At 36.1% G+C, this 23985-nt stretch overlaps 1 protein-coding gene across 1 annotated transcript in view; it reads right to left on the bottom strand.

The window, feature by feature from the left end:
* Window positions 1-23164, bottom strand: part of LOC107287114 (fer-1-like protein 4) — a 58593-nt gene extending 35429 nt beyond the window's left edge. Inside the window, exons 1-17 of the mRNA XM_015815582.1 lie at window positions 23081-23164; window positions 20360-20415; window positions 19642-19730; window positions 18872-18971; window positions 17026-17117; window positions 16500-16541; window positions 15269-15424; window positions 12601-12661; window positions 11752-11883; window positions 10484-10546; window positions 9823-9907; window positions 8517-8676; window positions 7120-7303; window positions 5708-5894; window positions 3953-4323; window positions 2532-2640; window positions 867-1065 (exon numbers count right to left, since the gene is read on the bottom strand). Coding sequence (XP_015671068.1) covers window positions 867-1065; window positions 2532-2640; window positions 3953-4323; window positions 5708-5894; window positions 7120-7303; window positions 8517-8676; window positions 9823-9907; window positions 10484-10546; window positions 11752-11883; window positions 12601-12661; window positions 15269-15424; window positions 16500-16541; window positions 17026-17117; window positions 18872-18971; window positions 19642-19730; window positions 20360-20415; window positions 23081-23159 — 2165 coding nt within the window. The 5' untranslated portion in view covers window positions 23160-23164. The remainder of the gene's footprint in view (window positions 1-866; window positions 1066-2531; window positions 2641-3952; window positions 4324-5707; window positions 5895-7119; window positions 7304-8516; window positions 8677-9822; window positions 9908-10483; window positions 10547-11751; window positions 11884-12600; window positions 12662-15268; window positions 15425-16499; window positions 16542-17025; window positions 17118-18871; window positions 18972-19641; window positions 19731-20359; window positions 20416-23080) is intronic.
* Between the last annotated feature and the right edge of the window lie 821 nt (window positions 23165-23985).

The following is a 23985-nucleotide window of genomic DNA, read 5'->3' as shown; positions in this document are numbered from 1 at the left end:
TCAACCACTGTGACTGGTTAAGTTCGTGCCTGAAAGTCCTGCTTCAACAAGAAGAGCCTGCCACCCATTAATGCTGCGTGAGTTCCGGTTGTAAGACATCTCATCGATCTCTAAAGAACATTGCTGCAAGGCTGGACAAGGGGGGACATGGCCGGGAGGGCCTGGGCATTGGCGGCCTCTGAGGAGGTAGCGCTACATACGTAACTTCTCTTATACACATTGACATTCTCAATCCATAGTCCTCTTTCTCCCAGTGATCCACTACAGATTGTTCATTTCCTGCTGTGAGTAGCTGTAAGAAATGAACAACTTGATCCCTGCCATTTAATTGCCAGGTGGGAACCTGGTTGCTTAATTTTTCCACCATTCATGGCAACAGGAAAACTTGCATGCCTGCTAATCATTGCTAGGGCTGTGGCTTTTGCTGCTGAAGGCCTTATACAGCTTCTGAGCTATAAACTGCTTGCTCATGGTAAATGAAAATGAAATGACAAATGAAAATGAGTTCCTCTATCATGAAATAAAATTGGAGAGTGGCCCTAAGATTCAAATGTAACTTACTGGTGAATTGTTCCTGATGGAATAGGATTATAAATATAATAAGCTTTCTATAAGCATTGAAGAACTTACTGCTATCAAGAACTGAGATTCAAACTGGCTCCTAAAAACCAGGTAAATGTTGTGTATCTTGTAGATGCAATATAAATTACTCTATACAGAAACAGCAAATTTCAATTTTAAAAATAGATTTTCTGGCCATGAATGAGCACTAAAGTTTATACCTTGGTTTCTTTGCAAATGGAATTAATAGTACAAGTTAATTAAAATATGGAAATTCAAATGACATAAAACTATTGAGAAATTACCTGTCATATTCAGTGGGTTCTGGTCTTTGGTTCACAGTCATAGACTTATCAAGCAAAACTGTAGTTGGAGGCATGACTTCAACATCCAGCTCTTCATCTGAAAGGGGATCTAGCAAAGGCTGTTTTTCTTCACTCTTTTCTCCCTTCTCACCTTTCACAGATATCTTAGTAGTAACTTCTTCAGTTTTTCCATAGTTCCCTTGAAGTTAAACATGTTTATTCTTTGTTATTGTAGCACATTTAATATGTTTAGTTATATCAGAATTTTTGTTTGATTTGGACATAAAGATAACATGTAATCTACTGTTCATAATATCTGCTATCTATCTCATCTGTCTGTCTGTCTGTCTGTCTGTCTGTCTGTCTGTCTGTCTGTCTGTCTGTCTGTCTATCTATCTATCTATCTATCTATCTATCTATCTATCTATCTATCTATCTATCATTTATCTCTATGAATTTAAGTAATGTATAAGCTTCCAATTCCATAAACTGGTTTAGGTCATTTATAAAAATATAAAATTAAAACCATTTAGTTTTTTAAAAACCTAAAAACCCTGGGTAAAACAATTAATAATTCCTAAGTAGTTGAACAATATAAACCTTATTTCAGAAAAGAGAATAACTATTAGTATTATATTATCTAGTTATTCTGTAAAAAACCTAAGAGCACAGATAGACTATTAGGAAATTGAAGTCCTGGAGACAGTTTAAGCCTAAGTCCTACAAGCTGTTGTGTCAGATTTCCTCACTCAGACTTGGCAGAAGATACCTGGACACTTGATATGACATGGCTAGAAAAGCATCTTTATTCAATTAGCATGAAGCTACCAACTTCCTCTTTGTTTAAGCACTCCAAAAGAATACCATGAGCCATGGTATCAAAAGCTATACAAGTTCTAAGGATATCAACTGATACATTTCATCTCTCTCCTAGCATACATCAGGTTGATGAAGGCCATCTTTAAGCCAAATCTGATCTGAATTTAGACCAATAATGCATTTCCTCTTTTTTCTAACTCAGACAAGGAAAACTAACATATTTCCATTTTTTCAGCTGTTTGAAGAGCAATTGTGAGAGACTATTATCTAAGGAACTCCTTAGCTATTTTATGGTTGTTAATTCTTAGACTTAGACAAACCCACAGCTCAGCTGCAAACTAAACAAGAATAAAAACCTTACTCTCTTAAAGTCAAATAAAGCTATGGACTAATAAAAAGAACTGGAAGCTTTCTCACAGAGCTTAGTCTAAATAGAAAAATAATATCATATGAGGCTCTTCCCAGCAGGTGCCACCTAAGAAATGTGAAATCTGAATTTCCTGAAGACAAGGACTTTGACCATGTTCACTGAACGTAATAGTACAGCAGTTCTGGGCCTATGCATCTGAAGGGCACCAATTTAGAGCAGGCTGTTTCAAAGTTGTAGAGTTCTAGTAAAGCAGGGGTCTTCAAACTTGGCCTTTTTATGACTTGTGGACTTCAGCTCACAGAATTCCTCAGCCAGGCGTGCTGGCTGAGAAATTCTGGGAGTTGAAGTCCACAAGTCATAAAAGGGCCAAGTTTGAAGATCTCTATAGTAAAGGATGGAAGAGAAGAATGCATGGCAGAGGGATGAAAAAGAGAAAATGTTTTACATTAAAAAGAACGGAAGCTTCTGTCACTTACCTATAGAGATTTCAAACTTTACAGGTTTGGTTCCTACTGAGGGATCCATCATAGTCACTTCAAAAAATGATGCAAAGAGAAGGAATTCTTCTTTCACTCCTAGGGCATTCTGAAGAAAAAGTTTTCAGTTTGGTTCTTTATAATAATAGAAAATATTGATTCACAGATTAATTCAAACTGTATTTTTAAATTTAATGTGTTTACAGACACACACACACACACACATGATGGCATTTAGTCTTGGCAGTACTCTAGCATAACATAAACTTGCATCAATATTTGTCTAAAAAGGGTGGGAACTGAAAGCTGAATTTTGCTTAAAGGAGTAAATACACAATGTGTTGCGTCTAAATATATTGGGATTAGTAGAACACAGATAATAATCCAGATTTTAAAATAAAATAACTTTGAGAATGTTTAAAAGGTAAATGGTGTTTTCTTCCTATTTCATTTTTTCATTCATACCTTGCCTTCCCTTTTATGCAAGTGGATGCTTTGATCAGGAAAAGCAATGATAATTATTTTAATCCCTTTCATCCCAAAGTTTCTCTATGTTGAATTTCAACTACCTCAAATCACTTTTAATTTCTTCCTTTTATTAAAAAAAAATCAGGATGTTGATCATAGTAACACATAGAGAGACCTTAGCTGAAGGTTAGAAACATTATGTTATCAAAAAAAAAATCACCTCTATACATAGAAAGGAAATAGCATTAGATAGACAGGAGTCTCTTTATGGGCATAGCTGTGCAAACTAACTGCATAGCTTTTATTTTTAAAAGGCTTCACTGGAGCTTTAAACAGAGATTTACAACTAGTTGACTTCTGATCTATTTTATAACCGCTTGCTGGAGTTTTACAAAAAAAAAATTACAAAAACATCTTATTGTTGCAAAATATTTGATAGTATTCAAGTAGAGGGGATAAAAAGGGGAGTTGTTCTTTGTCCTTTTTAATTCACATTTTTTTAATGTCCTTGTCTAGTTTTGTCTATGTTAACTTTTTTTGTTTTGGATTTTGTACTTTAATCTTCTGAGTAAAATAAAAAATTGAAGTAAAAAAAGATCAGTGGCCCAAGTCATTAAACAATTACTCCATCTTTAAAACTACGCCTAAGTCTTAGGAGGAGGGGAGAATAAGAAATAGAGAACACTCTAAAGATTCAGTGACAGATTACAAATTGCCTAATGTTTTTCTCTAAAGAAGGATTTTATCTTGTTAATTTAGATCACAATGTTTTATAATATTTAAAATTTATTACAGTTATTTGTATTCATTTCTTTACTATTTAAAGTTTAATATTGTAGGTGTTAAAGGGGGAAATGATGTTTTAGCCATCATTTATTAAACACCAAATATAGAGAAGGCTTCATATAAGATAATTTCACTTTTCTATGATTTCTGTGATTACCGAGACTCACCTCTGGGAGAGGATGGAGGTCCTCTACCTCCACAATCACTTCACTTGGTTGTTCAGCCTCCTCAGTGGTACTAATATCAGCCTGGCTTTGATGATGCTCCTTGACAGAAGTTTTGGACTTCTCTTTGGCCTTTTTGCTCTTCTTCTTCAACTTGAGTTTGCTTAAGGCCCCTTTAAGAACTTCTGCTGGCTTCTTTTCTGCTGCCTGGATAGTACTGAAAATCTCTACTGTAATGGCCATAAGAAGGCGTCCACGATAGAAGATGCCTTCACCTAGACCTTCATTGAGATCTTTGTGTATATCTCGCAAGGTTGAATTCTGGGATGAACCATATAAATTTATCCAAGTTGGTCCAAAAGTGGGGTTAAAGCCTGGTGGGAAGAAAATATGTTTTTGAATATACCAGCATTTGGTTCAGATTTGCACGTTTACAGGACCATTTTGACAATGAAGTATAGGTCATGCTTCCTTGGTGATCTTTCATAAGCAGATAGTCCCTGACTTATAACCATTTACTTAATGACGATTCAACATTATGAAAAAAGTGACTTATGACTGGTTCTTGCACTTATGACCATCACAACATTCCTGAACTCAAATAATCAAAACCCAGGTGCTTGACAATTGACATGTATTTATAATGAAGATGCTGGAGTCACACGATTGTCATTTCCAACCTTCCCATGAAGCTCCCGACAAGCAAAGTCAATGGAGGAAGTCAGATTCACTTAATGACCATGTGATTCATTTAATGACCATAGCAATTCACTTAACTGTAGCTAAAAAGGTCATAGAATTGGGCACAACTCACTTAACTGGCACTTAGCAATGGAAATTCTGGTTCCAATTATGGTCATAAGTTGAGGACTTAAAGAGATATTTGGCATGCTGTTATCACACAGAAATTCAGAGGACTAGTTGTGGCTATATCCCTCAGCCTGGTATCACCCAGTAGATATATTTCCTAGCTATGTCTCACCACACACATTAGTAAACAGAGATACTGTATATAATAATTTCTCAGCTGAATTATAGTTGAAGAAAAGATGCCCCATCCTTCCAATAATTTTGCAGGCTATATTACTATACTGAATCAAGGATACAATAAGAAAATGTAATATAAAACTTTTATAAAACCTCCGTTGCCCATTTATGGCTATATTAGGCATCTATCTCAAACGTTCACCGGAAAAATATGTTAAGCTGATGTGCAAAAGTGATAAAGCTTACTTGGTAATGACCCTGTGGAATTCCTATTGACAAACATTGAGTCCCTTTTGTGAACCATTTAAGTAAAACCTTTTGTTTAAAGTTTTCTTCTATTTCATATATAATTAGCCTATACAATATGGTCAAAACAGTCCTACAGAGTATTTTGTACATCTTGTGCCATGGCTATAACACTTGGTATTGACACAAATCATTGCTTTTTTGTAAATGTATAAATTAATGTATAAATTAATTTTATAATTAATTTTTAATTAAATTAAATAGATAAACAGGGTAATAGACAAAAGGTAAAGACCATCATCTATCAGCTAGGATGTTCTAAGGAGCTGTAGCTCAATAGAAAAATCTCTGCTTTCCAAGCTAAATGTTTGCTGCTTCTATCCTTGACTTCTCCTGGGTTAAGGCTGGAAAGAATCTTGCCTGATACCTCGGAGAGACTTCCAATCAGCTAAAGCAGCAGTTCTGATAACAAAGTGCTAGATAGAGCTATGGTCTGATATAAGGCAATGTCTCTGACAAACTCACCATTTCTCCCAGGGTCAGATATTTGTTGCAGATCAATGAAATGTGTAGCAAGGGCAACATCTCCAATGTTTGCATCATCCAGTAGCTGGACTTTTATTTTTCGAACAAGAGGTGGAAACATTTCAATGAATGTTATTTGTTCATTCCAAATTGGTTCTATAGTGCTACTTTCAACTGATGTTTCTCCCTAAATGAAAGAACATTATAAGAATAGAACCAAAGATCACAGTTGATGATAAAACAATATTAGAAGAGTGAGGGAGCATGGAATTGTTCAGATTAGCCTTTCCATTCCTTGACCTCATTCAGATGTCTTGAGATTGCAACTCCCTGAATTCCCATCTAGGATAAATGCCCCATTTACCCATCTTTTAAACAAACAATTTGCTCCAAACGTTGTCACCTTTCCTTAAAGGGGAATTGTTCTATGGCCATGTCTAGATTCTTGTAAATTTAAGTTTAGGGCTTCACATCTGAAAAACATTTTTTCTTAAAGAGTCTTGCACTGTGTTTATGTCCCTATATGCATCTAATTACTATATAGCACAATCAACCATAATTATGCTTATTATTCCTCTTGTTTTCATTAAGTTGCCTTGCTTTGTAATCCATTATAAGTCATTGACTGGCAGTGGTTGGAATGGAGGCATTAGAGGCAGTATAGGAATTGACAATGGGAACAACATTTTTGCCTAACTCAGATGAGGTAAAGTAAAGTAAAGGTAAAGGAGTCACTGTGGATTTTACTCTGCTACTTGTTGCTGACTGTAGGGGGTGGTACTCATCTCAGTTTCAAGGCCATTGAGCCAGTGCTGGCTGAAGACATTTCTGCAATCATGTGAACAGCATGACATCACGGAGCACTGTTACCTTCCCACTGAAGTGATACCTATTTATCTGCTCGCAGTTGCATGCTTTCAAACTGCTAGGTTGGCAGGAGCTAGTGCAAGGACGGGAGCTCATCCAATCATGTTGATGGTCAGGTCTTGAAATTGGGCTGTTAGCTTTCCCACTTAGAAGTCCAATGTCTTAACCACTGAGCCACCACACTGCTCTCAGATAAGGACAGATAACTTTTTAACTCAGTAGTAGGAAAAGCCTTACGTCCCCTGTTACACTGTCAGCAAATCCTACATTGGGATTGTATTAATTGCATATTGTAAGACTAAGAGGCTGCAACAAAATGAGGCATTAGGGGAAATTGCCTAAGCATACATTAGGGAAGCTTTGGAATTTATTCCACAACCAGCAATTAGAGGAATCCTGAGTGGGTCATATTGTTTCCTAAGGTCTTAATGATCTGTTCTTAAGTTCTATGTGACCTATTCAAAAAGCTCAGCACTAAAGTTGAATGGATCGGTCTATTTCATGAATCTTTTAATAATAAAATATGCAGAAAAAAAAAGAATTACCTGCTGTCCAGAAAAAGAAATCTGCACATAAGGATCAATGAAGACTTTCTTCTCACTCATGATTTTTGAAAAGCCACCCATGATTCCTGCACTCATACTGGGCAAACCATCTGCCTTGTATATTTTGATGCAGAATTTGGCCCAGGGTCTCTCAGCTGGAACTTTTTTAGGAAGCAATAAGTTCCTGAAAAGAAGATATTTGATCAATTAGGAGGGATAATCCTTTGATTAACTAAGGATACAAATTCTGGAGAATAAAATCAGAACAACAGTTCATTCCCTCATTATCTGCTTTTCAATTAACCAACAAACGTATCTTGCTACACAGCAAGGTACACAGCCACCTTTGCCTAGTTGCTAAACAAGGTTAGACTCGGTTAGTACTTGGATGAGAGACTACCAAAAAATAACAGAGTTTGAAACTGGACCAGCAAGTTAAAAAAAAATCCCCAAAGAAACACATTCTAGAAGAAAAAAAATTCTACATCATTCCATGAAAATAACATGAATGTCCATGAACTCAACAAAAAACAAACTTGGGGCCTCTCAAAATATATTTTTTTGCAAGCAACATATGCCTGATTATTTTTAATATAATACAATCATAACTCCCTTTTCAGAAAAGGAGGCAACTGTATCATCATTCCTTGGATTAGAATGAGGAGAGAAACTGAGAAGTCCACACTGCAGCCAGACTGAACTGTCTTTCTTACTGTTTCCAACTATTGCTGAAGCTGAGCTTAAAGATTTAAGTCTAATCTGCAGTGGGTTGGTGCCCAGTCCAAAATATGGCTACTGCAGAACCCGATTGGTTATTCTTCCTACTTCTTGCCTTCCCCATCCATGCAGAGAAGACAAACTTTGTTTACTAGCCTTGTGTAGGCAAGTGTCTCAATGTCTCTCCCCCCCCCTTTTTTTAAGGATTGTTCTATTCTTTATTAAAGCAAAGTAGCTTTACAGCGTTTATAGTATTTTGGATCCTTTGCCTGGTTCAGAAAGGCTTAAAATAGTTTAAGACATAAAACCAGTTTTGACATGGAGCTTCAAAATATGGACTTGGAGTAAGCAGAAGATGACATTATCTATTCTTGCACTCGGGAAATGATGGGTGGCCTGTACTGATAGTGGGACAAGGAGAAGATCCCAAAAGTAAAAGAGGACAGACAACAATTTTAGAGGGAGAAAGAAAGAGGAAACCTGAAACTCACTCTGTTTGAATGCTCAAGTTCTTTCCTGTGCTAAACAATAGAATTTATAAATAAAGCAAACTTCCCAAGTTTGTGATTAAGCACTGCACTTCTGGATCTTTTCTTTATCTATAAGAGTAAGAAAACTGTCCTCTTACTACTAACTTCATAAGACAACATTCTATACACCTTTCACCACCACAGACTTACTTTTCAATGTCTTCATTCTGACTGCTGGATGAGGTGGGAAAGGAACCCATTACATCCCCCCGAGCCATGACAGAAATGTTGCACTTTACAAAGCCTTTTATTCCTGCTCTGGTGTCCTTTGGGTCATTAATCACAGCCCACTTCTGGTAGAACCTATGGTCTAAATGCATAAAGAGAAAACAATTGAATCACAATTTCTCTGGATCTAATTTAGATTATTAGGAGTTTGAGTCAGAAGGTTAGATGAGCTCTTCTTTTGTTGATGTACTTTTTTATGACTGGGGTTATTGTTTATCCTTGACTGCCTGATTGGTTATATGTTGCGTGATTTTGTGTTTTTAATCCTTATACACTACCCAGAGCTACTAGTATGGGATGGGTGGCCACATAATTCATATAAATATATAAACAAACCATAATGCCTACAAATTCTAAATCTAGACTATCAGTGTCTTGAACAAAGGACCCAGAAGAAAACTAAAATTGATGGATTGACATAATACTTAGCAAGCATAGGTCAGTTATTCCTTCCCAGAAATTAGCAGAGCTCTTCAGATTGCTTATAAAGAAAGCTATAACACAGAACACATAAACTTTTACTGAAAGATTGCCATGAGCATCATATGGCTCCAATCCCAACCTGGCATTGATCTAATATATTGAAAAACTTTGGGAGTACTAATCTCAAATGACATCAGATTTTAGAAGATAAACAATTAGGCAATGTGCAGTACCAAGTGATCAGGATATGGGCAGGATGTGAAAGGGAAACAAATTAATTGCTAATATATTTTAGTGCCAGCTGGGTAAATTTCACAAACATGATTTGATCAACGTCATACAGCAAAAAGTCTTTAACCAGCCCTGAAAATATTGGCCAGATTTAATGACCCAATTCAATTTTTCTCAGCTAAGAATCTTGATCATGGACCTTCTTGAAGGGACCAAGTACTGGGAGAACTCATTTTTAATTTTCATTTTTAGACATTGTTGGAAGTGAATGATACTTATCACAAACAAATCCATTTCAAACAGATTGATTAATTTTTGATCAACCCACAATGAAAGGCTAGAACACGTTATGACAAGGGTGTCAAACTGCCGGCCCGTGGGCCAGATGCATCATAGCGAAACCGTGCCTACCCCATTGCCGGCAATGCCAAAAAAGCTGCGATACATCACGACATGTCACGTGACGTTGCAAGTTTGACTCTGCGTTATGGACTCAAAGCAGGTAATTCAAAGCAACGGCAAAAGAGAACTAAGAAGCAACTTTTAGCATGATAGCAGCCTCATGGTACAGTACCTGGCTGATTGTATACAGTCTCAAGATCTATCTTGAAAGTGCCTATGAGAGTGCCCAGGAAGGGAATCTTCTTTGAATGGAAGACCTGTACATGAATATAAAGGTATTTCTCAGTTCTAAGTCATATGGCAGATAAGCCATATGTGCTACAGAAGCCAACTATTGCCAAGAAAAGCCTAGCATTTGGCTTGAGAATGGGGAGGATACTGAACAGCTGATAACTGGGTTTAAAACAAGTAGCAATTATAGCCCAGTTAAATGGTATTAATAAAACTGAAACAAGTTTCACAAATTAGTTTCTACAAGACAATAAGTCAAAGTTCTTTTTCTCAGTAACATCACTTGCCAAGTATTTCTTTTCATAATTGCATGTTTAATTGAATTAGTTTATAAACTAGAATGTCAAACATCTGAATAATAATACATTTCTTGTAAGAGAAACGCACAAAGTAAAGGTTATACATCTCTAATGGCTGCCAATGTGATAAAATATGATATGATTAGCTCTCATAGATCTGTGACAAAGAACAGCTGCAACTTTAGAAGAATAAATGAGAAACTGTATTTTTACTTTATTGCTCACTTCATGATATGATGTAAGGCCATTGGTCATCTACCCTCATCTCGCTTCTACCCCATATCTAGTAGCTAGTATACTTACAGAAATCTCTATCAGTCTGTGGAATAGAATATCTCTTGGTTCATGAAAATCAAAAGTAAAATACTGGAAGAAAAAGGAAAAAATATAAATATTACATTTCGTGTAAAAATTAAGTTCTACCTTATGCCAAGCATCATATATAATACTATGGAGAATATTTTCAACAAGAAGCTATGTAAGAAAAGAGCTTCCTTACAGGTCCCAATATTTCTAAATGGAAAATCCTTTTCTATAGGGCTTGAAGATTAATTTATATATTTAACAAGGCCAAAAGATACTGCAGATCATCCCAGGGTATAGAATGTGCTTTTAGATGAAAACAGACTCTGACTAATTGTTAGGAAACCTGCCTAAAAGTAAGAGTCCTTGGAGATTGGAATTTATTTCTGAAATAGATTAGGTACTCTTGTTTATCAGATGTGTTCAAACAGTTCTTCCTTTGCCATCTCTCAGGAATATTTTAAATAGGGTTCCTGAATCAAGCAAGGAGTTGAGTTGAGATTTAATGGTTTAAATCAGCAGTTTTCAGTGGAGTAATATGGCTCTTCGGGGGGGGGCTGCCTTATTTCTAGGAAGTCTTACGCTACTGCATTTCATGTCTCTAAGAATTTTCTGTGCTACTACACAAATATGTTTGCAGGGAATTGTTTTGTTAGCTATTATAACTTTTATATATAGTCTACCTATCTACCTATCTACCTATCTATCTATCTATCTATCTATCTATCTATCTATCTATCTATCTATCTATCTATCTATCTATCTATTATCTTAGTTATAGTTATATTATCTGATAGATTAATAAACAGTGCATATGGTAAAACACATTTTTTCAACAGGGAGATCAAAGAGGTAAATGAAGGTCAGAAGAGGATTATGAGCAAGAAAAGATTGAGGAGCCCTGGCCTAACAGTCCTTCAAACTTTATAATTCTATATATCGCTCATGTACACAAGATAGTTGCCTCATATACTATGATAAACTATAATTTTATTTATTAATCTACTGTGTCTTCAAATAGCTTAATAACACAAGTACTTAAGTTACATAATAACACAAGTACATCTGACTACAATACATAGAACAATTTGTACATGGTTTTCATGTCAATCTGGTAAGTTTCATAATATGTTAAAGAACTGTATCAAAAATGAACTCTAAAGCTAAAACAAGCTTGTGGTAAGCAGTTGGCTATATAACTGTGCTCACATGCATTAGATTGACAAGTCTGAGAATAGAATTATGTACACTTTTTTCTAGTTGCATACCTCATTGTAAAAAGGACAGTTGGTGGATTTCTGTGTTGCTGTGTGTCTTTTCTCACCTCCAATTTTCACTACCACAAAAGGGTCAATATTAACTCCAACCAACTTCTGAGCTTCAATTATGTTGATGCCAATCTAGGGAGACAATATATTTCCTAGAATCAGTCTAGATATATCAGTATAAAGTGAGAGGAATTAAATTAACTACTTGTTGATTTGTAAAAATCAATCAATGTTTCCTTTTACTTTCAGATTTGCTGGAATGATTGCTCAATCATTAATGGAAGTTATAAACAAATACATGGTTTTCAAAATCAGGTAAGAAATATGAGTTATAGAGCATTCTTTTGAATGATTTATTGGCAGAGATTCCAAGAGGTCAACTATTCATATGTGTCTGTCAGGCTTTCTGTCCCCCTGATTTTAATTCTTCAATAAAAAATGCTATATTCAATAAATAAAACAAAAATACCACTAAGCTCTAGTGTCGTCTTTATTGACAAGCATGGCTCTAGATTGCACAATCTTCTTTCGTAAAAAACAGCCCTGTGCATTCTTTACATGTCTACTTACTTGGCGGAAAAAAAAGACAAGATAAACTGGGCTAACAAGGGACATCATTGAGGACTACAGGAAGAGCAAGAAGCAACTTCTCAAATTTGCCTTCTGGTAACTGGGTTATTTATAACCTGCTGTGCCCATCAGAGCAACTATTGTGAAGTAGGGACACTTCCATCCAAGATAGCCATTTTATGTGAATGCCAGAGCTTCCTCTCATAATTTCAAATGCACCCCACTGGTTCAAAATGGCTAGAAATTCAAAATTCACAGTAAAAGTGGCAAATACATTACCTGGAAGTTCTGTGGTCTAGGAGATGCATAGTGATCCCACTTGGAGAAAACCCTAGAACGGCTAAAATGAAACATCCAACATTAATTACTATCTTATCTGTCATTTTATTTGAACTGTTATTTTTGTTTTGGAATGCAGAGTGCATTGGAATAAAAAGATAAAAATAATGAATAAATAGCTACATACTCAAATCTATAAATGCAGACATTTCCCTAATATTACAGCTTGTGAAAGTCTGTTGAAGAACTAAATTAATTTCATTAATTATGCTCAAAACACATTTATTTATTTGTTTCATCAGGATAATGACAGTAATCAACATTTAATTTTAAATGTAATCAGATGCTTTTACTTTGAAAAAAAAGATGGTATTTAAATTTAATTTTACATTTCCATTAATATATGTAACAGTGCTATTACATTCAAACTACATGATGTGTCAAAACACTGCATTCTAGTAGCTAAAACCATGAGTTTAGTTTTGTTCAAACACAAGCTCATTGAGTAATCTGCCCAGAGCAGATTAATTTTATAGGATTATTGTAATGGTAAACATGGGGATAATGTATGTTGGTGTAATCAACTAAATAGAAATTGCTTTAGGTGTTACTGATGTTTTAGTTTCATGTGTACAATGGTACTTCGGTACTCAATTGCTTTGAAACTCATCAAAGTTGGTACTCAAAGCATTTTGGCGCAAAAAAATTGTTCCAGTAATCATCATTTGGTACTCAACGCACAAGCTAGAATTTGTCAGTGTCAGCTGCCTTGTGACTCATTACATTATTCTCTATGGGAAAAATTTGTTTGGTATTCATCGTTTTTGGTACTCATCAAGCCTCTTGAAATCAATTAATGGGGAGCACCAAGGTACCACTGTACTGCGCTTAGATATATGCACATACTAAATAAAAAAATCCTTATGCTGGAAAGAATGTTGAAAACTGTTTTGAAACTTCAGGGATTTTAGCAACATACAAGTCTAAGTAAGTAAATAAATATATCTACTGCATTTCTGCTTGTGATAATGGCATGATTACTTGTGACTATTTTTCTGAATACTGAAAAGGCACCTTTATACCTGATCTGCAGCAACAGATTGTCACTACATGTTGTTGGTTAACAATTTTCCAAACCTCTCTCCTTAATTTTTTGTTTTGTTTTGTTTTATTAATGTTGAAATTACTAGTATTGTGACATGTATATATAATTGTTCAGATCATGAACATCTTAAAATAAAACATTTTTAAAATAAGTTCTGTCAGGTACTGCTAGTTAATGCTAATGCTAATTTACAAATAGCAAGCAGAATATTTGTAGCAAATGTTTGAACAATCATAACTTTGGCCAAAGAAAAAAATAAGGAAGTAGTAGACAAACTGTGACCCATTGGGTCATCCTTTCAGGGATATTTCCATTCCTAAACAGAAAAAAAGAATGATTACAGGCAGGCAAAGAAGGGAAGATCAGAAATCATTCTCATTGGCTGATCCACAAAACTGTCTGCCACTTTGCTAAGGAGAAAGGGAACAAGGAGAACCATGGATGGCAAAGAAAATTGCACCTCTACTCCCCATCCTTGTATGTCCCCAAGGGCCCACCGGCTCTAGGGAGGAAGAAGCCTCACCTGTTGACCTCCAGTACCCCCCATCCAGGCCTATTTTACAAGGACACATCCAAGTGGCTCCCTCATCCTTTCCTTGCTGCCCATTGCCATTAAGGGATTTCACCTTGGTTCCAAAGCAGTCTATTGCCACTTGCCTGCCAGACCTTGCTATTGGTTTGTTGGGTGCAGGAGGCCAGAGGGAGGCAGAAAAGAGGGTAGGTTTCTGGGAAGAGCAGGCAGAAGGTGTAGTGGCAGTGAAGCAGACACAACCTCCCAAAATTTCATTCCCATGGAAGTCATGGGTCCCATCATTTTGTAAGTTACTCCATTTAAGTTACTTTGGTTCAATAATTGTTGTCATACACCTTCCAATTTTGCCCAATTGAAGGTTAAGAACAGACACAAGAGTTTTAGTATTGCACAGATATAAATGCTAATAATAAACCCAAATGATGCACACATGCTATTTTGGAAAGGAATGTTTGGCTAAGTATTAGCCTTCCCCTTTCTGGTACCCTCTAGCCACCTTTGGGCTAAACATGCTAGCTGTCTTCCAGAGCTTTCCTCCAGCCCTAAGGGAGGCAGAATTGTCTAACCACATACTGTTGAATTGGTATCATTGCTGATGAGTCTTCTGCCCCAATAATGAGGCCAAGGAGCAGGGCTCTCCTGACAGATTTAATGTGGGAGAAGCTATGAAAACCAAGTGTTGGTTTCTCTTAATTTTGTTTACCTATCCGCCCCCATGACATCCTCTGGTAGGCAATCACCTACCAAGCACTTCCTTTAATGTACAATGTCTGCAGAGAAGACAACTTTTAACAGATGGCAGTAAAGCACTATAGAGCGGTATATAAGTCTAAATGTTATTGCTACTGCTATATGTACCATCTCTTGAACTCCTGGATGGAAGATGGAATAAGAAATAAAGAAATCTTTGCACCACAGTTAGAGCAGCTTTAGGATTCTTGATATTGCAGTTTATCTGGAATGTATCAGGTTGAAGTCTTTTTTCTTCTGAGAAGAAATTGAAGCACTACCTACTCATGGTTGAAAAGTACCTCTTTACAGAGCTGAAGACAATCCCAGAGAACTCCATATCAGATACATCATAGTAATCGTCTTCCTCATCATCCATCTCCAGACCTTTGACAAGCTTCCTGCCCAGCACTGCAGCCTTCCTATCCAGGTCAGCGGCTCGTTTTGCATCAGCCACCCTATAGCCACACCAGAAGTTAAGAATTACAAGGCTGGCATGCTCATCATAATTCTTTTATCTCCAGAGGCAATGTATACAATTTGAAATGAAGAACATTACATACCGTTCTCCTTTACTCCCTTGTTACTGTATTTTTATTAGTGCTATTTCTACTATTACTACTGGTTTAATCTTTATAAGATGAATCACTTACTTAGGAAAACAGCACATTTAATTCTTTACTAAGTAATAATAATGCACATAATTGTCTCTGAAACTTTGATTTCAGTGAACTAGATTAAATTCTAAAGACATTGTAGGAGTACTGAAAGGAGGTGAACAAGGCATGAGTGCCATCCCAGTCCAGGAAAGAGTGCAGTTGATGCACAACACAAAGTTGTGCCAAGGCTGTCCTAGCCGTGGCTGCCACAAGAACTGCAAGTCCAGGAGGACTTCCAAATTGGCCATTAGTTCTGTTTGAGTTTGTACCAGCTCATGAAGAACTAAAGCTAGACAGCCCCCAGTAGCAGAGGACCTTAATATCCAAAGCCACTCAATCTTGCTAAGGTTGAGTTGAAGCCTATTGGTCAATCAGGGGTAGAGATATAAAGCTGAGTATCACACTTACCATTAGATGACCTCACTCAGTTGCTTTATATGGAAAGCCTCCACCATTACCGCCCCACACTATCCTGTATTTTGTAAATCATAAGCACTACTGAGTTGATCACTGAGATTTACTTGAAATATGAGTACAAAGCCGACTAATATTACATGTATGCAGCACTACAATTTGAGAGGCAGTTTGGTGTACCATTTAAGGCACCAGGTGAGAAACAGAAGACCATGAATTCTAGTCTCACCTTAACCACAAAGCTAGCGGCATGACCTTGGGCCAGTTAATTTGTGCTCAACAAATCATTTCCAAAAAGCTTGCTAAGGAGGCAAAAGTTACTCAAAAGCACAAAAAAAGGGGGGGGGACACAACTTGAAATATTGCACCATCACATGGATTGTATACACTTCCATACATTTATTGCAGCAGCAATATACAGTATCAGACTAGTAGCATCTATATAGAATATGCTACTTACTCTAAATCTTCAAATCCTGGGTTGCGAATTATAATCTCAGAGCTGTAATAAAGGAAAATAAAACATGAGTAATGCAAAGCAAACAGATGTTGGCTGTTGAAATTCATTACTAATATAACTTTTAAAAAAACCTTTCCCCTACAAATCATCCAGTTTGGGAATTAAAGTTCTATATAGTAGTCAGCTGTAATTTTACATCTCCCAGTTCACTCAGTCTAGTTTAAAACACATCCAAGATTGACCTGAGTTTTGTGCTATTTGCAAATACACCTGGATCCATCTTGAAAGCTATGTGGCAATTGTTATATCTGGTTGGATTTGCCAGTAACAAGTCTCTTATTTTTTATTTGTCACACTTCCTTTATCAGACTGTGGGACTATATCTTAATTTCAGCAGTGTTCTATGACTTTCTGATTAGAAAGCTATTTAGATGCGGGACAGATTTTTTTAGTTTAAAAAAACAATACTATTATTATTTAGAATATTAAAAATGAATATATTGTGTCTTAGTACAGATTCCAGTACCTGTCTTTCATCTGGTAGACAAAATCTTCCTCAACCCATGTCCCTGCAGCACCATCCGGAGGTTGATATCTCAAATCCAATTCAATATATATCTACAGAAGAAAAGTAAAACTTAAGACTAAACTATTATAACTCCCAAATATTTAAACAAGGACATTTCCCTACAAAAAAGACCCACCCATAGCTACTGCCCAGCTACTGGACTGCATGAATTTGTCTAATAATGTGCAAAAGCAGTCTCCTGCTTGCTAGCTAGCTAAGGGAATCTTTGAGTGGTAAAACTGAGTTCTGAAACAATTACCAAATATTTAATTATTTAGCCACCTCTCTTTGTAACTTAATGAATTTCACCAAGATTATCTGTGAAGTTCTTTAAATTCTTCTAAGCCCATGCTTGTGTCATCTAGCTATCTTTGCATTTTGTTGCCCTCTTTTTCAATTGTATTTGATTTTTCCCAGGTTCCAGTAATTCTTGTCTTAATATTATGTGTTCAAAACTTTAAATTTTAAACTTTAAGCTTTATTATTAATGCTTCTGATGAATAATTTAGGTTTATTTAATCTTGTATGAATTATGTGTTCTTCTTTGCAGTCCAAAATATTATCATTAATTGTCTCCAATACCCACAATTTAAGGACATTTATTTTTCTTCACTCAACTTCACTTCAAATTCTTTTTTGCTTATTGACATAATCTTTATTTGTTTGTTTGTTTGTTTGTTTTAATATTGTACAGCAGACCGGATTTCAACATGTTTCTTTCAACCAAGTAATTACTCAAAGCTTTCACACTCTCAGCCATCAAAGTAATATAATTAGCACATCTGAGATGCAATTTTTATTTCTTTTAACCCAGCGTTCCACATGATATATTTTGCATATAAGATAAATAGGATGGTAGTATACAACTTTGGCACATGCCTTTCTCAATTTTGAACCATTTAATTACACCATATCTCATTCTAATTCCAACTCCCTTTAATTGTTAATCTCACTTTGTTTGCGTTATTTATTTAGACTCTGCCTCAAAAGTTGCATGATTGTATAATATCAGCATGCATGTAAAATATGTTAACTATTACCCCATGCTGGAAGTTTTAGGAACTGACTTTGTCAGTTAGCATGGGGGAGTCTAAAAGTATGATGCAGGCCTGGGAATGGCTGGTGATCTAAGGATATTTCTGCTGTTTTGTTAACCAATTAGCTCTGAATTTTTAGTCTGATTTAGTTTTACTTGTAAGTTTTAACTTTTTAGCTCTGTTTTTCAGCTCTGTTTTATTTATTTATTTATTTATTTATTTATTTATTTATTTATTTATTTATTGTTTGTTTGTTTGTTTGTTTATTCAATTTCTATAATCACCCTAGTCAGCCAAGTGATTCTGGATGGCTTACAATTCTTAAACATTCTTCAACAATTCAACAAAACAACTCCTGGGAACTGCAGTGACTGTCCGAAGGCTTCCAGGTTTAATCTAAGTTGCTGGCCACCACATGTCAGGCTCTTTGTGCCTTAAGCTCCTTTTTATCTTCTAGTCCAGGTAGATTCTGCCTGGCCAGACTTCAACATGGAGAGAGGAGTGCCCACAAGACAGAAAAAATATGTTGAAAAGTATATTTCATGCAACCTGAAGCCTGGGGAGGGAGGGAGGGGGGGGGTTTCTAAGGATGGCCAGGAACTGGAGTTGGCAATGAATTATTGTGTGATGACTGCGGATATGTTCAGCAACAGAAAGTTACTGAAATGTTTCTGTGGTAGTGTGCTGTGTGTCAAAAGGCCGATTTGAGATGCTTGTGTCATATCACTGTGCATTTTAAATGCTATAATATTAATCAAATTACTTACCCCAGTAATGCTATGGTTTTTGTCAACAAGAGCCTCTCTGATGTTCAGTCGTCCAGACATTACCAACTGCTGAAGGCTGATAATTAAGGTGCCAAGTAATCTACAAAAAGAAAACCAAGATAAAAGGCAAAAAAAGCTTAACAGACAGAATTGTAAGCATATAATGGTGTTCTAGTAGATTCAGGAACATGTTACATAAAAATAAATCATCAGCTGCTTGTTGTGCACTTAGCTAAAGCAAGAAAGCTGCCCTTGGGTTTCAGAGAGCAATTATGTGCTGTGACTATATCAGACAAGAGACCATGAAGGTATTTCTATCAGAACCAAAGCAATTAAGCCTTCTGCTTCTGCCCAACCCTTCCTCCAAACTCTTGGCTCTCTCCCATCTTTCTCTTTCGATCTGGTTTGAACCAAGCAAATCTTATTATGGGGTAGCAAGATATGTAAACACAGATTATGTTGAAATAGTAGTAGTCCTTTCTTTCTCTTTTATACATAACAAATCCTTAAAAACATAACTTTTTATGTCGTGCACTGGAAAATGTCATCTGGAAGAAGAAAAGTCAAGCATAAAAACATTAAATGGGAGAAACTCGAGCAATTGGTTATTTTACAATTACTTGACTGATCTCTCAGAGATACAACAGGGAAAAGTGTATCTACTAAAAAATGGGATGTATTTTTGGTATAGCATGAATGAATGATTCAGGTTCAAGCGACTGTAAAATGAAATGTAGCAGAAAGATTTTCCCAGGGAGTTAGGAACCTACCTGTTACTGAATACTTTACTGCAGTTGTAAACTTTAATTATCAACATTTCTTCCATAATGAACTTTCCATAATGTGGCCAGCGAAAGAGCTAAAACATGAAATAATGCCAAAATTAATACCCAAGGCTTCTGAAAAGTCCCCTTTCCATCTGTTCATGTCCAATCTCAACAGATGACAGAAAATGTGGGAGTTTATGTCATAATACAATTCATTTATCTTTCTAATTACAGAATTTTGAGGCAACCTCACATTGGATTGTGGATATTTAGGTTTTCCAGATGCTGATGGAACACCCATCAACCCCCACCATCATCATGCTGCCAAGAGTTTTTGAGATTTGTAATTCAACATCAAGTTGCAAGATCATAAGCTGTATTCGCCCACAATGAGACATAGTTTGTAGTATTTATCTGTATTCAGTGATCACTACTTTTCCCAGTCTGGTGTACTTCAGATTCACTGAAGCTACAGCATGGTCTTTGAACTATACTGACTTACAATAATTGAGAAATTATGCAAGAACATAGTTTAACAAACTCTTTTTCAACAGTTTTTGATTTTTCAGTTAATAATACAACCCTGCTTTCACCAGATTGTAGTACTTCCTACTCTAGAGAAACCTGGGCAGTGTAATGCAAAGATATTCTTCCCACGCACACCAACGAACTTACTATGATTCAAAATTAAGTCTTCCTGTTGAGTGTGATACTTCCTTACCTCTCCAAAGATTGCTTCCTGGCCACAGCGTATCTTCTTTGTTTTCTGGGTAAATCCTTGGAGGGGAGGAATACAAACTTAGTCAAACATACGAAACACTGGGTATGAATTTTCTTTGAAGGAGCGTACCATGTATCCTTAAAAGAAAGCCATATTCAAAAATCTGGATTTTTTTTATAGCCAAATGTTATCCAATGGGACTCAAATGCACTTTGGAGATTGCACAGTGCAGCGTGTTGGCTTTAGGAGCTATCCAGGTCCTCATGTTCAATCATTGCAGGAAGGGATATATAGAATCTATCAGAATAATATATATGTTATACCTTCCTTTAAGCTCTCAGAACAGAGAAATACAGATGCCCTCATGTTGGATTTTACGTAATTTCTACCACCACTCCATGGCAACTAGTTATCTGAAGATTGTAGTATTTTTTTCTTTCATTCCATTGCCTTTATTTATAGACTCCAAAATAATATGTATGCTTTTTCTCTTTTATCCCCTAACAGCAGCATGAGAGAGATTCATTTGAGCAGTGGAGAATCATCTACAGATGTATTGCAAACATTGTGGACGATGAGCATTTGAAAGTGAATTTTCCTGACATAAACTTAGCTCTCATTTACCCAGTTTGGTGCCTCCAATTTGTTATAGTGTAGCTCTCAAACAAAACGTTCAGAATTTTGGAATTATAACCCGAATACACTTCAAGAAATTCAAGTTTGGGGAAATTAAACTATTATACTACATTGCAGAATATAGAACGTGCCTCTGTGCAATATCTGTTATGTTCAAAATACACATACAGAAATCAACAAAAGTCTCATGTTTTCCAATTCATTATCTTAGGAACTTAAGAGGAAAAAACAAAATGGAGAGAGAAATGATGCACTGAGAGATGAGATAAGTGACTGTATGCTTGATATAAACTAGGGCTGCATAACTATTCAGGATGAAGTATGCTTAAGGTCACATTCTAAAACAAGTAATGGCTGGTCAAGACAACATATACATTAAGTTCATTTTACAGTATTTATATTACATTAAGTATAGCTAATATTATTTTTCAGTTGGATATTTAATAATTTACTCCTAATTTATATTAAACCAGTTTTGGTAGTAACTTTTGCATGTTTCTCGAGTTTTCATGCAATCTGACACCTCAAAATGCATAGTTCTACAGTGGGAACAACATGCATGTATATTTGGCTTCTGAGAGGTTTTATAGATTACGGAAACAGAACAAAAAATTATGGAGACAATTGCCATTCCACACCAGTCACTTACAGCATTTTCTAGATCAGTGTTTCTAAACCTTGACAATTCTGACCTCAACTGTCAGAATTTTTTAGTCAGCATGGATGATTGGGGGAATCTGGGAGTTGAAGTCCATATATACTAAAGCTGCTAAAATTGAGAACATTTACTCAATATTTACTCTAGTAAATATGCCAGTGCAGTGGAACACCAGACCATTATCAGTTACTGACTCACCATCAATGGAGGATTAAATGAAAAAGGAGGAAATAACTACTGACAAAATGGCTATTAGACATTTCCATTGAAAAGCAAATTGCTTGTGTAGTATATAATCCAGAGTTGCAAAATATTGATCAGAATCTGGGGTGAAAAATATGAAATATCTAAATAGGTTAAAGAAACCTTGTAAGATTATTGTACCTATACATTTATATTTATTTTTTCTACAGAATTAGTCTTGTAGGAAACACCTATTTACATTAAATTCAGAATTCCAATACTGTTTTGAAAATTGTTTATTCTTCTCTCTCCAGTGTCAAATGCTGTCAGTTTAAGTCCTTAGCAGTAGAATTCTATACAAATCTATTCAGAAATAAACTTGATTTTAACTGAACCTACTCCCACACAAATGATTGTGCCCAGTCTTAATATATATTCCATGTTCTGGAGTTTGCTTCCATATTTGCTGGAAGCAAAGCTTCAGATGGATGTGAAATTTAAGATAAAGTTCCAAATTTCAGGTAGATAGATAATAGATAGATATTGAAAGAGATAGATGATATATATATTGACTAAGGGAACTTAGGAGAGAAGATTCTGTTCCTTAAAGATCAAAATCTATAGTGGGGGTGATGCCTTTAATAGAATCAACCAAAATGACAGAAATGTGTGTGAAGGTTTTCAAATTCTCCCATAAAGTTTATCCAGGAATTGATTTTAGATTCCCCCCCCCTAATTATCTGTGATTCTTCATCATTTAAATTTATTTTTTCTTTGGCATTTCCTTTTACTAATGCTTCCTCCCTCCAATCATGGTGAATATATAGCATGCCTTTTATAGGATGGTATTCTGACAAAGTGTATTCTTACAGTTTTCAAAACTTTAAATTTTAATAAATGTTCCTCTTTAAACAACTGTAAGATTTTGTTGTTATTGTTGATTTAAGCAGCTATTCCTAAATATGTTCTGCTTGTGGCAGTACAAACATAATTGTGTGCATATTCCTAAAAGGAAGGACAGATGTTCACACAAAAAATAACTGGCAGGTTTATGTATTTTTCCATGTTGTATACAAGTCCCACAAAATCTCTATCATTAGGAAACAATTATATTACGGAGCTATATTCTAGCTTTCTCTAGGACATAATCTTAAGCCATTGTATTATGTCTTCCCTCTTCCCAAAACCCTGTGTGCAACTCCTTCCACCCACCCCAGACTTCCCCCACTCCCTGTCCTCCGCACCTCGAAAGCTGATGTGCACCTGCCTCTCCCCAGTCCCTGGCAGCTGGAAGACCCTCTTGATGCTGACACTCAGAGCCATGGTGCTGCGAGGGCTTGGCTCTGTGCAGGACTGATGGCCTCTGTGTGACGGCCGCTGCCAGAGCAGGGCTCCACCTGTCTCTTTCGTGAGTCAGGCCTGGGGACTTGCCAAGCAGGTTTGGCTGATCAGACCCCACCCGCAAGCAACACATTGTCCAATAATAGTAGCTCTGGGCCACACTGGCAGGTAACTAAATGTCTGCACCCCCCCCCCCCAAATCAGGAAGATTGCTTTAAGATAAACCCAGTTCTTAATAAATGCAGTTGATTACCAGCCAAAAAAACAGGTACAGATTCTGGTGTTAAAATAAAAAAGTAATAATATGCTTGGTCCTTTGGGGGAAAAAAGGCACCTTGTAATATATGTGTTAGTTGTAGTGACTTTTTACCTAGTTATCAACAAACATTTTTTATAATTGGTTGCATTCCTAAACAGGAGTGGAACCTAGAACTGGATCATCTTTCTCATCCTAGCATCCTCCAGCTGTGTTAGGAAAGGTCCCAGAACAATCATCCAGCACATAGCCTGGAATTCTGAGAAGTGTCGTCCCAAAACATTTGGGAGGTATCACAAGGGGAAAGAATGTTTTATCAATCTTATGTTGAGAATAGTCATGAGCAGTCTGGCTGCCTGGCTGGACAAATTACACCCCTACTCTCTCAGACTTACCTTGTCATTTTTCTGAGCAGGAGGAGACACTTTCCAAAATAGCAGCTCACATTTCTCATAGTTTTTTCATTTTTTAAGAATTCCTTTTGCCTATGATTCCTTGGTGCTCTCTGAGCTTGATTGTTGTCTTGCAGATGTTTCATTACCCAAAATCCTT

Source organism: Protobothrops mucrosquamatus, unplaced genomic scaffold (assembly GCF_001527695.2).
Source record: "Protobothrops mucrosquamatus isolate PMUCROS unplaced genomic scaffold, P.Mucros_1.0 scaffold351, whole genome shotgun sequence".
NCBI lineage: Eukaryota > Metazoa > Chordata > Lepidosauria > Squamata > Viperidae > Protobothrops > Protobothrops mucrosquamatus.
Note: the sequence above shows the minus strand (reverse complement) of the source record. Positions and strands in the feature narration are given on the sequence as shown.